This window comes from Camelus dromedarius, chromosome 4, assembly GCF_036321535.1.
Source record: "Camelus dromedarius isolate mCamDro1 chromosome 4, mCamDro1.pat, whole genome shotgun sequence".
Lineage (NCBI taxonomy): Eukaryota > Metazoa > Chordata > Mammalia > Artiodactyla > Camelidae > Camelus > Camelus dromedarius.
In genome coordinates, this window is record NC_087439.1 from 16,004,243 (window position 1) to 16,018,654 (window position 14,412).

Consider the following 14,412-nt stretch of genomic DNA (forward strand, 5'->3'; position numbering starts at 1 on the left):
AAAACCAGCTTTCAGCGGTATCTATTGATTTGTGACCTTGTTTATTGCCAGCTGTAACTTAGTTAAGGGGCGTTCACGTCTGTATCTTGGCCGCCGCCCCCAACCAGTGGTCCCATTGCACAGGGACGAGACCTCCAGGCTTTAGCCCCTGCACACACCTGAAACGCGCCTTGAACAGACTTTCAGAAACAGCCCATCATGGCCCACTTTCACTTGTGCACTTTTCTATTTTCTCCATCCTGTTCTCTCTGAGTGAGCAGGGTGCTGGGTTTTGCTTAGGACTACCTCTGCTCTGACAGTCGTGTCTACTATCCAGAGAGATTGTGTCTGTGTCCTGCGAAGCCATCAGATCTAAACTTCTCCGAAGGCCTTCTTCACACTCTGCACAGCACCGTTTATATTCTACTTTTCCCAGCATGCTGTAGCCTATACGGGATTTCCCTCTGTCTTTCTCACCAATACCTTCCTACTGCACCTGTCAAAATTACATCTATTTTTACAACTCAACTCAATTCCCAGGCCTCTTTTAACAAATCAGCTTCCTTGGCCAGTCATCACTCATGTGTGTACCTCTGTAGAGATGCTGGTAAGATGACAGGAAACTAGAACTCAGACACTGAGCTGAAGGAGGAAGGAATTGCAGCCTCTCCCTTGACCTTGAACTTGAGAGGCCCAGATGTGAAAGAGGATGCTGTGGGGAGGTGGGAGAGGTCCATCACTGTCCTGTGGAGGCAGGTGGGGCTGGGAGTGGTTCTGCAGAGAAGTGTCCTCTAAGCCAGGCTTTGAATACTTGAATGTGCATATGAATTATCCCGGATCTTATTAAATGTAGATTCAGTAACTCTGAGGTTGGGTCTGAGATGTAGTATTTTAATAAGTTCTCAGCTGCTTGGATGCTGCTGGTCCAGGACCCAGACTTTGAGCCCCTAGCCTAGGAGGAGCTGAGAAGAGGCTACCTTTCATGTGCATTATTTGGTAGCAAGTTGTGTATCTCATGGTCTGACCTGGGCTGTGCTGAGCAGGATGAAGGGAGTGGTCTGAGCCCTCCCATGGAGCAGTGCACTGGAGAGAGGGTGTGTGTGGTGGGGTGGGGGTGGGGTGATTACAGAGTAATTTCTTGCAAAGACGAGAAAGGGGCAACGAGACCTTTCTACTGGGACATCCCCCTACCTTTCCCCCATCATGGACAATACATGTTGGAAATTCATAAGAATCTCTGACATCATGGCTGCAAAGTGAGTTCCTTTTTCTTGCAGTTTCTTCCCTTATCAGCACATGATTATCCTGTAAGATTATCTGCTCCAACAAATGACTGTTCTGTGATTGAGTGGCTTGAACCCCAGGGCCATTTATAAGGTTTAAATCCTGGCTCTCTCACTTGCTAACTCTTTGACCTTGGGAAATTTACTTAACCCTGCCATACCTCAGTTCCTTTCTCCCTAAATGGAGATAATGAAAGCACCTACCACATAAGATCATTGTGAAGACTCAATAGCCCCCGGTGATTAGTAACATCATGCTTAGTGATACTTGGTAATTATTAGTAATAATTATGCTTAGCAACATTTAGATTTTGCTATTATGACTAAAAATGTTTAAAAAAACCCCACATGCCTTGGGTCTTCAACCAAATTATACTTTACAGTCTCCCTAAGGGACCCTGCACTATACTTCTTAATATGCCATCACGGTCTGACACCTTAGCGTGATGATGTTCTCAGCACACAGGAATTGTGATGAGCAACAGCCGAAAGCGCTGCACTTTGTTTCCAGGGATCAGGGATGTGAGCTTCTGGAGAGACACACTGGCAGATGCTTGTTTCAATTCTCACTCTCCGTCCTTGCCATGTCCACTGTGGCTGCAGCGTGATGCCCCGTATTTAAGGATGGAAGAGTGCTGAGGCAGCAGAGATCTCATCACGGCCCCAAATTGTCAGCAGGTACTGTGTTATATACATTTCATGTATCACCCCATTTAACCTTCACCACAACTCTTAGAAATCGGAGAGAAATAGCATTTTTCTCATTTTTCAGGTAGGGAAACTGAGGCACTGGGGTATTACAATCTTGCTCAAGGTCATCCAGCCTATATAACATGATGTTGGGCCCAGGTCCTAGCCACTATGCTATAGCTCCAAGGAAGGCCCTTGACCATAAGCAGAACTCCTGGACATAGACAGACTGTCAAACACCCTACTGAGAAGACTGTAATTAGTAACAGATAATATTTATTATTAACCTTCTTTGCCAAAAGATGTATATTGATTTCCATTACAACATTATCTTAATTACGTTAATTGGCAAAATACACCATTTGCACTATCCAGTGTCTTTTTTCCCATGATGTATTTTAGATTACCTCCTTGAAGCACTCAAATGCCTTAACATGCTTCCTATGAGAAATGCAATGCAAAAATCTACAATTTTAGTTTAAAAAGGAGAGAGACAGAGAGAATGAAGGCAAGAGTTTTTTGGATGAAAACTGCATTTAAAAAATTCCTGCTCTCAAGGCCATGTTATAGATTGGATGCTGTTAAGGTCTTCATGAATGTTTAAAGTGACAGCATTCCACTGAAATCCACTGAAATTTAATTCCAATCAAACTTGACAATATTCACCTTTGATATAGACTATCCTATCTATACTTATAAATTGTATACTGAAAAATAAAAGGCCAGTTATCCATAAATGTTCATTTGTCATTGTTTTAAGCCTAACATCTTTCATTACATATTTATTTGGCTCTTGTGTTTCAAATTACTTTTTTATGTCAATGAGAGTTAAAAATTGTGCTGGTTAAAGTTTTGCCAAATAAGCACAAAGCTAACCCTAGCTAAAGAAAAAAAAAGTACAGCCCATGAATTTTTAAAAGTTCATACATAATATATCATAAAAGTAAGATGAGTAATATGGGACATGGATTTTAATAAAAAGTTCCTTGACCATTTCTCAGAGACTTTGAGATGTAATCAATACTCCAAAAGGTATCTTGGGGATAAGGCAAGATTTATGACATTTCTGCCGAGAGTGACACTTCCTGCTTACTCTGCCAGTTGGGGGACATGATACTGAATTTCAGAGAACACAAGAAAGGAAGGTATTTTTATCTGCCTGACAGTGCTTCAAGGATGCACTTTATGGTTCACTTGTGACATCCTATTTGATGGAAGGACAATAACAACCTAAACAAGTGTTCTGAGGGCGACGGGGAAACTCACGTGCATCTCAACATCAGTTCGTGACTGCGTCAGACTTCGGCTTCTTTCCACATCTGAGAGCAAATCCCCGGATGAAAGATCTAAGATGCGTGAGTGAAGTTTCTGGGTAAAAACAGAGAGAAACTTCGAATGGCATTGATTTAATTGTTCATCACAAAATCCTGCCTTGGACAGATAAATCTCCAAAGAGTTGATATTTCTACATTAGATAACACATATCCTAACTCAAAAAAGTTTATCTGAGTTTATTGAGTGTTCTATATATATACATGTGCAAATTACAGCTTATAAACAATAATCACACTTTCACAGTTAGTCAATATGTGTTGGAAAATACGGAGTAGGGAAAATGAATAGCAAGAAAAATGTGGATACCCCAATACACTTATTGGCTAGTATGAAAATTAACTTTTGATATTCACATTAAGAAACAATCACTGTGTTAACCTTATTATGCTGAGTACTGGTTAAAATTTGAGCAAATAATTATAAAAGTGACCTTATTCCTATACAGCATTGATCTTGTGAAATCTTCCTTTGCACACATTTTAACTCAAAGTCATTAATGTCATCTGTTAGGAACAATTAATGTGAATAGAAAATAATTGCATCAGGGATCTGGGGACTTGGAGGGTTTTGTGCATTAATATTCACATGCTATTTGATTATATACTCCATTCTTTATTTCAGCTTTGCTTGGGTGGCCTGCTAAACCAGGGACATTTCACTATATTAATCTTTATACTAATTACTAAGGCTTTTCTGTGGACATTAAATTTGATCTGTTTAATTGCAAATACAATAAAGCTCGTGATTTATGTCTCATGTTTCTGCTAGGCTGATGACATTTTAAAAATGGTACTTGTAGCCTGGTTTGTCTTGGTTACAACTTTTGTGCTTTCAGACACGAAAAATCGAATCGAGTAAGTAAATAATGTGGCTAAGATGCCTTCCTCACCTCTGAAAAGTTTTTCTATTCCTTTTCTTCCCTGGAGAGGCTTTGCTGCATACTGATGTTGAGCTGGGAAATGACTGATTATCTGCCACTAACTAATGTTGGGATTATTCTAGAGTGCAGGGGTTGCCCAAGGGTCACTTTGTTCCAGCAGATCCACTATGTTGTTAGCAGGGACGTAAATGCCACTAAAATGAGCTATATTGACTCTATTCCCCATTTGACTTCCCTTAGGTTCAACTTGTGTGAAAGCCTCATGTACTTGGTTAGTTTGTCACTCAACAAACACCCACCGGAAGCTAACATTGTAAATCAACTACACTTCAATGGAAAATAGGAAAAAAACATCTACTCAGTGAGCACTGAAGGGTGAGCCCTGTGTGATAGGACTGTTCTGTGTGCATCTGCAGGAACGAAGGCATTTTTTTCCTGCTTTGGATCAGTTCTCCTTATCAGTGGAGCGTCAAATCATTTTCCTCAAACTTACACTCTTGCTTCTCTCAGTCTGTGTTTGTGGAGTTACTTTCACCAAAAAGGGTATAAATCCTAAATAACGGGTTGTTCATTATTTTGAAAATTCTAATTTCTCCAACAGAGCTAAGACATCAATAGAACCAGGATGTTGGTTCTGCACAATTTTTATAATCTTTATCTCAAGCTCCCTCTAGAACCTGAGTTCCCAGGGGGCAAAGACATTTTAGGCCCCAGGCCTGTCACAATGTATAATACCCAGTAAGTACTCAACTGGTGCTTGTTACAGTCCACAAAGAAAAAAATGTCTATATTTTCGCCACCCACATATACGTTTTAAAGATTGAGAGAGTGCCAAAAGAATGATAACATTCTGAGACCTAAGAATACATTTATCAATATGTGAACAGTCCAAGAACTTATGGGAAATGACATTCAACAAAAGAAATGATGATTTTGAATGGTATATCACGTGGTTGGGAGGAAGAGTCCTTATAGTATAGACATCTGACTTACTCTGCTCATTCTTATCAGATATATGATGTCATCATCGTGCTTTCTGCATGAATATGTGTATGTATAAACCAGTCTTCCTAAACGATGTTATGCTTCAGTGATCTCTATCCCAATGGTCAGTTCTCTCCATTGAAATGGGTAAGGTCATGAGGGAGAGGGGACAGATCCTAGGGCAAGGAGATCTGAGTTTCAGCCCTAGGGCATAAATTTTACCAGACCTCGGGATGTAACTGAACCTCTTGTCTCAGATTCCTCGCCTGCTACAGAGGGATGGAAGAGGCTACCTAACCTACGTCACAGGTAGGGAGAGGTACTGCCAAAGTCAGGAAGGATTATAAATAATATAGTATGGTGAAATGTACACAGCCTTACACCAATTATTTGTCATAACTGAGAGTTGCTGGTAGATAATTTCTTAAATGCTAAGGTACAAATGAATCGTCTGTCGTTATAGTTTCCATATATGTAAGGAAAATAAAAATTGACTTCCAGGAAAATAAGATGGACTTTTGTGTTAAGACTGTAGGTAAGAAAATGGTACGTAAATATCACCCTTTCACACATATCTCCTTCTTGGTTAAATAACCACAGAAGTTCCTGAGCTCACAGGTATTGTACTTCTTATAGTAAGAATTTTTATGAAAGGTTTGTATTTTTCTATACACATATAATATTATCATAAATATATTCTCATAGAGAGAGAGAGAGTATCACTTTACAAACTGGTGTTATGGTGTTATCTATGATAATTCAGGTCTCAGTGAAAAACAGGTAGAGTGTCTACAAGGGGAACTCAATTAAAGTCCTGGGATGACTATAACCGACAGGAGAATACCGTGGCCTCTTCAGAGAAATCCACCAGCTTAGTTAGAGGGCAATTCACTATCACACACCTACTTACAGTTCATGATCACTGTTAGTGTCCATCTGGGTAAATCTCCCACTGGAAAGTGTTCAAACTTGAAGTCTTTAACCTACAAATCTGGATGAATTCTGGAGTTAGACAGAAGTGAGTGAGTGAGAGAGAGAGAGAGAGAGAGTGTGTGTGTGTGTGTGTGTGTGTGTGTGTGTTTTAGACGTGAGCAGTAGCAAAATCACTTGGTATAGGTTTGAAATTGACCTCACATCACATCTTACACTAACTATCTCAGTAACTCAGATTCCACTTGGTCTTAGAAATGGACTCCTAGCTTCACACATTCCCAAACCGGAGGCCACTGAGATCTTTTCCCTCAAATGCTTCCTTCGATGGTCACAGTTTACTGCTTCCTTCCCACCAGACTGGTTTCGCTGTCTCTAAAATGGACCCCTCTCAATTCTGAGCTGGGGCTTTTTTTGTCCATCTGCCCATAGCACACCCTCCCTGCTCCTGCCCACCTGGCTGAAACCTGCTCACTCTTCAGGACTGCACTGAAACTGGTCTGCAAGGCTGTCTGTCATCTCCAGCCCACGTTGGATTCCCCACCTGGCTGGGTTACATCCCTCCACCATTTTGGCCCTTTATCTTAACTGCATGACTGTTGAATTGCTCCTGTGTTGCAGGCTCTATTTCCCAATAGGGTAACCAGCTCCATGAGAATGCAGGCCAAGACCTCTCTTTCTGCTTTGTCCCTGTGTCAAGGACTGGCATGGTGTCCTGGGCACATAGCTAGACTGCATTTCCCAGCCTCCTTTGCAGTAGGTGTGGCACATAGCTAGACTGTTCTCCCTTCTTTCTGGGCACATAGCTAGACTGCATTTCCCAGCCTCCTTTGCAGTAGGTGTGGCCATGTGACAGGGTTAGTTCTAGCCAATGGGGTGTGAACAAAAGTGATGTCTGCCCTGGCCCAGGAATATCACCCACATTTGGTGCTCCTTCCCTTTCCATCAGCTTGATGCACCCAACTCAGTGTAGCAATTGCAGAAACCACAGGTTGAGGATGGAGCTACTGGGTGGAAGGAGTTTGGATTTCTGAATAGTCAATGGAACAGAGCTACCCTTAGACCAGTGATACATCTTTCAGACTTTCTATGAGAAAGAAAGAAACTTATACTGGGTTTGAGCCATTAATCATTTGAGGGTTTGTTTGTTCTCATGATTAACTGGCTGATAAAACCCTTCTCTAAGATAGGCATTCTGTAGCATACAGAATAGCCACTAAATAAATACACACATACACACATATATACACCTGCACACATCAGGTATATACACACATTATATACACGTTTGCAAACATGTGTTCACACATGTATATATATGGTGATGTCAGAAGACCAAGGTGACTTCCTGCACTGAGGATTTTCAGCTTCATGGGGAGGAGACCTACTTTGTGTCACCATGCAGGGGCAGGTGTGGGGATATGTGTGACAAATGTGCCCCTGTGGTGTATCTCCAATCATAGTCAGAATGCATGCCTCATACCAGAGTGAAATACCAAGGTCAGCTATGGGGACCTGGCAAGGCCAGAACAGCCAGTGCCAGAAATACACACTGGGTTAATGACCTTTGGTGGATTACTCTGCCTTCTGTTAGCCAGCTCTATTTTTCTATTTTGCAGGTTTGAATCTGTAATTCAAGGCAGAGAAATGTCCCCTTCTCCATACTGGGCCCGAGACTGGCTGTCCTTTATCTGGTGGGATGGAGGTGGAGTGGCCCCTTGAGAGGAGCAGGGACTGTCCCCAGTTAACGATGGCAGTGGAGACTGAGACCACAGTGTCCTGGTCTTTCAGAGCAGGTCTGGAGGGCTACTTTTCGATTTTCTCTTTCTCTCCTCACTCCCAGAGCTGCACTGCTTCAGATGCTTAGCCAAGGCTTGTTGCATTTAATAGAATTCTGCCTCTGGGTTTTTGCTTAGTACCAATGTGATGTCTTAACTGTAAGGCAGTGACTGCTGAGGCCAGGAAGACACTGAATCCTTATTTTGTGACACGGGTGAGGTTACAAAGCAGATCAGCTGAGAAATGTGGGGAACATGGGAAACCATGGGAAAACCAAGTGAAATAGGGTGAATAAGCAGCTCTTGTATTTACCAGTGTATTCCCTGAAGTTTGAAAAGGAACGTGTGAATTTTCTCACTTTGGGATTTCAAATGTAGAGAGGAACACACGAAAAGGATGGTTTAACCATTGTTCTCTTCTCTTCATTCAGATTTGGTGAGAGAATTCATCTAATACCACGGTCATGGATTTAGTTATCCTCCCCTCTAACTATGAAAACCTAGTGTCTGTACAAAAGAGAAGTTACGGGAGTGAATATGGCAGATATCTGATGAATGGACTCTATAAACACAAGTAATCTAGGTTCAGCGACAAAGCACGGATGTGAATTAGTGTTTTTAATCTGCCCTGCTTCAGTCCCCTTAACTTACCCAACCTTGGCGGATACCCCAGTATTCATAACCTGAATTCTACCCCAGACTGCTTTATATTTCCCAGAGGTGCTTTCTCTTCCTGGTGGAAAAGGTCTCTCGGTCAAAGGGGATGATGCCTGTGCCCAAGGTTCCTGAATTCCTGTTTTATTTATGATGTTAGAACATCTGCTGTCACCAAATGATCTGGTGCTAAGCCTTCTTTCCCAACCACATTTCCCTGAATTCTATTCCTAATGCACTCCACCACCCATTAGAAGGTATTTTTCTATTCTCAAAGGTTCATGGTAGGACATTTAGAAGAGTGGGAGAATTTCTTGGAATTGACCCCTTCATCATTGGTATCGTTAACCGTTCAGCATCCCCGCCAAGAGATGCAATCCCAGCAGCAGCCCCTGGTTACTCCTTGTCTTGGTGCCTACGCCCACCTGCTCTTGGCCGCTGCCTTGCTGAGTGCTGCTGCTCCCATCCTCGTGGCTGGTTGCTCATTTGTACTTGACTTTGGTTAGGGATCACCCTCCCTCACAGACCTAGTGGCCTGCATCCTCGGCTGACTTCTTGGAGGCAGAACTTCCTACTTCTCAGCTGTGGCTTTGTTTCCAAATTGCCTTGCTCCCACCTTGGAGACCATCTCAGCTCACAGCTTTTAGAGAGCTTCCTAGAGCACCACGCCGGTTCCCTCAGTTCAGCCTTCGGCTGGCCCTGGGCGCTTTTTCATCTCCTTTAATCCCACTGCAAGGAAGCGAGTCTGAAGTGCGTTTGTTATTAGGAAATCCTCTGAGCATCTTTTGATTTTGCTAATTTCTTAGGTTTTCCTGTGACTTCACCTTTCTAGATATCTTCTGTTAGAGGGGTAGAAACCGTTTGTGGTGGATTTGGTTTATGTTTAAGAGACTTGCTCTAAATGTGGCTTGAATTAGACATAACCAAGTGATAATAAGCCTTGTTCCCTCTATTGGGTAATAAGGCAGTTTTCACAGGTATGCGTTAGGCTCTGAAAGGAAGTTCAAGGAAATCTCCCAAAATAGCTCAAAGCCTGATTAAGTCATTTTTCTTTAGAAGCTTGACTCACCAAATGATCATCCAACCCCCCCCCAAGTTTTACCTTATTTGCATACTAGACATACATTTTTACTTACATTTTGCCACACTCAGAAATGTGATTTTTTTCATCAGCCCTTCGAAATCCCATCAAGAGATATTGTGGCAGACTCCTGGTTCACATTTCATAGGTTTCATTCTGTTCCATTAAGAATTCATTATAAAACTGAATATTACATAACTGCATATTACATAACTGAGTATTATATGGTCATTTCTTAAATTCACAAAAATTTTAGCCTAGGACAAAATATTTTTGGATGAAAGCTGATGTTTAATTAATTATGCCATTATTTCCACTTTGGGATACAAAGATAAAACATAATATCCACATTCGGTCATCCTGCTGATGTGACACAGAGCACGTCTTTTGAATATTCTCTCAGAGGCCCTTCAAAAAAATATGTCCATCAAGATGTGATTGCCCTTCAGAGTCTGAAATTTTTATAGCTAGTTTTTCCCAGCCATCTACAACAGTCCTTGCTGGGATGATTATTTTCCCTGACAACTTTCAGACTTGTCTTGCATGTCAGTCTTTAGGAGCCCCGAGTGCCTGTGCTTTGCTCTGGTTGGTGCCTCTGCAAGTGACATGGCTCTACATCCTTTTTCCTCCTTCTCTGGGATCCAAGGTTATAAAATGCTTTTGAAACAATTATTCCACAGCTATATTCCAAACCTTCTTCAAGGGTCTCTACCACCATGACAACCTGATTATCCAGTGGCTGCTTAAGGGAGCATTTGGTTTGGTGACTAGGAAGCTTATCTGGGGTTTCTGCAGCTGAGACTGATGACTGGAGTGTCTCAAATCTGTCCTGTCTTCTGAGATGCCATTAACAGTGCCCCAAGGACCCGCAGGGTGAGGACCAGCAGGATGATGGATGAGGATGAAAACAGCAGACCTTGCCCGTGGGGGCCTCCACTCTAATTCGTCCCATAAAAAGCATGTATGAAGGACCTACTGTGTAAAAGTCCTGACGCTGAACTATGAACAGACTCACAGAAGCCCTTAGCGGAGCCTAGGATCTCAACAAGGGACCTGAACATACACATAAGAAAGAACAGAAGACTCTTAAGGCAGAGAGGAGGGTATATTATAGCTCAGTGGTAGAGCACACGCTTACCACGCATGAGGTCCTGGGCTCAATCCCCAGTGCCTCTATTAAATAAATAAAAAATAAACCTAATTACTTACTCCCAAAATAATTAAAAAAGAAAAACTGGTAAAAGTGTTTAAAAAAAAAGAATATTAGGCAGAATATGCAAAAGAGATCAGGTACAGGAAGGGTGCTACTGAGATAGGGGTGGGGAGAGGTCAGTGTGGTAACACAGTTAAATATAAACGAGAGAATACTCTGTGCAGTAAAGGCTCAGGCAACAGGGGGTCAGCTCTCCCCGCCAAGCTCCCAAGTCTCTTGGTCTTTTTACACAAACAGGAATCAGAAATATCTAATGTATAGCAGCAAAGTGACAGATGTCCATCAGGAGATAGGCTGTAGGGTGAGGGTTTCTGTGGCAGCTCACTCACACCAGCAGGAGAGCTAGTTGCTAAGAGTGATTCACACCTGCCTGCCAGTCCTAAAACTCTCAAAGCTTCCCTTTTGTCTGTGACTCTTGATCTGAGAGAGGAAGTGATTTAGCACAGACTGAGCCTATTCTGGGATCTAAGAGATACAGAAGTACTTGAAATTTCCATTTTTATCACTAATTACTTTAACAGGTACTTTAATAAGTGCTTTCCAATTGCCCCTGCTGTTTTGTAAAATTATCTACACTGCATTTTACATTTTTAATCAAGCTTTATTTTTGAAACGTCTCCTGGATTTCTGAAGCTTTTGGATTTTGACATATAGGGGAACAAATTTTTCCTCTGATTTCACAGAACAAAAGGGATTAGGGAGAAAAACATCTTGACCTTCTATTTTCACCAGACCTATTGGAAATTGCATTGATGGTCACTGGAGTCCAAAGTACTGTTTATTAGGAAGAAATGAATTACCTCCTGCCCTGGGGGTCAGCGGGGAAATGAGTGCAATCTCTTCCTGATCCTATCTCATGAATCCTCAGGCTACAGTGCGAAAGAAGCTAAGATCTTTAAATTTTAGGGATGAAGAACTCAAATAACCAAAGCTAAGGATGGCATCCAGAGTCCCTAGGCTATATTCCACGAGATGGTAAAGCCAGGATTCTCTCCCAGATCTGCCTTACTGCTGAGTCCAAACTCCTTCCACCACGTTCGGCTCCCTTTTCCCCTGGAGGAAGGAAATTGCTATCCTCCTTGGTCTCTTTTGCAAGATGAGTTGTTTATTCCTGCCTAAGTGCTTAGCCCATAATTTGGGTCGCTCCCATCCAGTGAACTGGGTTGCCTTGAGAATTCTCCTGCCTAGATCATTTCTCAGAGAACTGAGAAAGAGATAATAATAACAGCAACAGTAACAACAACAGCTGCAAACATGGCGCTCTTCTCAGCCCTGAGTATCTGCCTCACATACACTATCCTTGGAAATGCTTATTACAATTCACAGTAAGGAGTGTTACCATCCCCATTCACAGGTGAAGAAACCGAGGCCCAGAGATAAAAATCTTGCCTATGGTCATTCAAATAGTATTTAAATCCCAGGTAGTCTGACAGCAGAGCTCATACTCTGTATTTCTACAGTTAAATCTGGCTAATAATAGCTGGTTATAAACAATTTACTAAAATAGCAATATTAATTAACTAGACAAGATAAACAACTTAGGATTAAAAAATAGAAATAACTAAGTACCATGTGATATCTTCACTTACCATACTTAAACATAAATCAGTCATTACTCAAAAATGTACTTTCTTTATTATTATTATTAATAATATTGATAATATTTTTGGTATCAGTGATGTTTCCTTCTTAGATTGCTACATTCTTTTAAGGGAAACATAATTTTGCACATAAATATTTGGACCTAACTGAAAAATAGAACTAAGGAAAAAATAGCAAGCATTTATAGAGTGCTTGCTGCTTGCCTTGCTAAGCACTTATATTACTTTTTTCTTACTTCACTGTTATGATCACCTAACAAGGTAGAAACTATTGTGAGCTCCATTTTTCAGATGAGAAAACTGAAGAACAAGAGGAGTTAGGAAGTTTTCAAGTCAGGGGTTTGAACCTTGACACAGACTTCAGGGCTGTCCCTCATGATGCGCTCTGTCACTGTGTCGTCTTATCCAGGGTAGAAGATGAATAAACACTGTCCCCGCCGCCAAGGTGCTTGTAGGACAAGCCGCCAGGCACCCTCAATGTCAGGTACACGGACACCTCAGCAGGGGGCTCTGGGAGGGCTTCTCCCAGGAAGCAATAGCGAGGTCGAGATTTAGTGAACAAGAAATGATGACTCAGGAGAAGCCAAGAAAGATAATACTGAACAGTATTTATAAGCTAGTAATTTTATGCCCTATATTTCAAATTGCTATTAGGAAGCCACATAAATAACAATTTTCAACTGCTTGTTTCCGGGCAGAATCTACACAATGGTCCAGAGAAGAGAAAGTGATATTTTTCTGCATGTAGTTCATCAGGGCCACAGAGGCAAATTCAAGGAGGCAAATGGCGAGATGGCCCAAGCAATAAGAAACCTGAATCAAATCACACAGTGGGCAAGCAAGTAGCAGTGCTGGGATGTGACCCTATCACTCTATCAAAAATACATGCTTTCTCCCCTCTTTTTTTTGCCCACTACACACCTTTCCCTTATGCTGAACTTGGCTGTGGGTCTCCAGGATGCTTATCTATGTAAACAAGGCCTGGAAGAAGAGACTAGAAAACTCCCTGAGGAAATATGGACACAGAGGACACACACACACGGCTTCCATGGTCTTCCTTAAAGGGGTGACAAGGGTCGAGCCAGGATCCTCACTCACGCTGCTTGCTAGGGCCGTGCAAAGAGCTGCCAGCACCCCTGACAGCTCAGTCACTAATCCTGAAGACCTGGAGTGACCCCTTCGGTGATGCCAAAGCAACCCACACATCCAGGCTGTTGGCAGGAAACCAGACCTGGTCCTGCTCTATTCTCGCAACTAAAACGAGGAGATATTAACATCAAAGGATTATTGCTTGACACTAGAAGATAATCTCCCAGGAAGGGAATATGCCTTGTCAGTGTTTTGGAGAAGAAAAAAAAAATCATGCAGAATTATTTATAAGATGGGTGCCTCCTTACATTATTAAAGGAAAGATGAGCACAAATGAAATGCAGAGTTTGGGAGATTACATAACCACTGGGCCCTGAACAGGCTCTTAGAGTCACTCACAGTATTTCCCCCCATGGGGGCGGGGGTAAGAAATAGATCAGAGTGTTGATGACAATGACTTTTGTGATGGGCACTCATGTGCCTTTCACAGCCCGATGTCCCGGTCCTAATAGGACAAGTGGTTGGAGTCCCAACATTTATGAAGACATATTCAGTAAGGGCAGTTTCTAGCTGAATGTTGAGCAAAGGTCCATAGTCTCAGCTCCTTTGATAGTTAATACTAAGTTGTGCGTTTTCAGAGTTTCAGACTCATTACTTCCGTTTGGTTTATAGGCTGTGTTTCTACAGATCCGCGTCACAGCTTCCCTGTAGCTCCAGCCCCAAGGCAGTTTTCTAAATCCACTGTTATTTTACCCCATGGTAAGAAATGCCTCATGGTATTATAAACAAGCAGTTGAAAATTGTTATTTATGTGGCTTCCTAATAGCAATTTGAAATATAGGGCATAAAATTACTAGCTTGCAAATACTGTTCAGTATTAACAGTGGGAAGGGTAATATGTAAAACAGACATTAA

At 41.9% G+C, this 14,412-nt stretch overlaps 1 protein-coding gene across 13 annotated transcripts in view; it reads right to left on the bottom strand.

The window, feature by feature from the left end:
- Window positions 1–14,412, bottom strand: part of NCKAP5 (NCK associated protein 5) — a 918,970-nt gene that overhangs the window by 115,291 nt on the left and 789,267 nt on the right. For all 13 annotated transcript variants that reach the window (XM_064484702.1, XM_064484710.1, XM_064484704.1 and 10 more), the window contains one exon: window positions 3,219–3,320. In XM_064484702.1, the coding sequence (XP_064340772.1) occupies window positions 3,219–3,320 (102 nt within the window). The remainder of the gene's footprint in view (window positions 1–3,218; window positions 3,321–14,412) is intronic.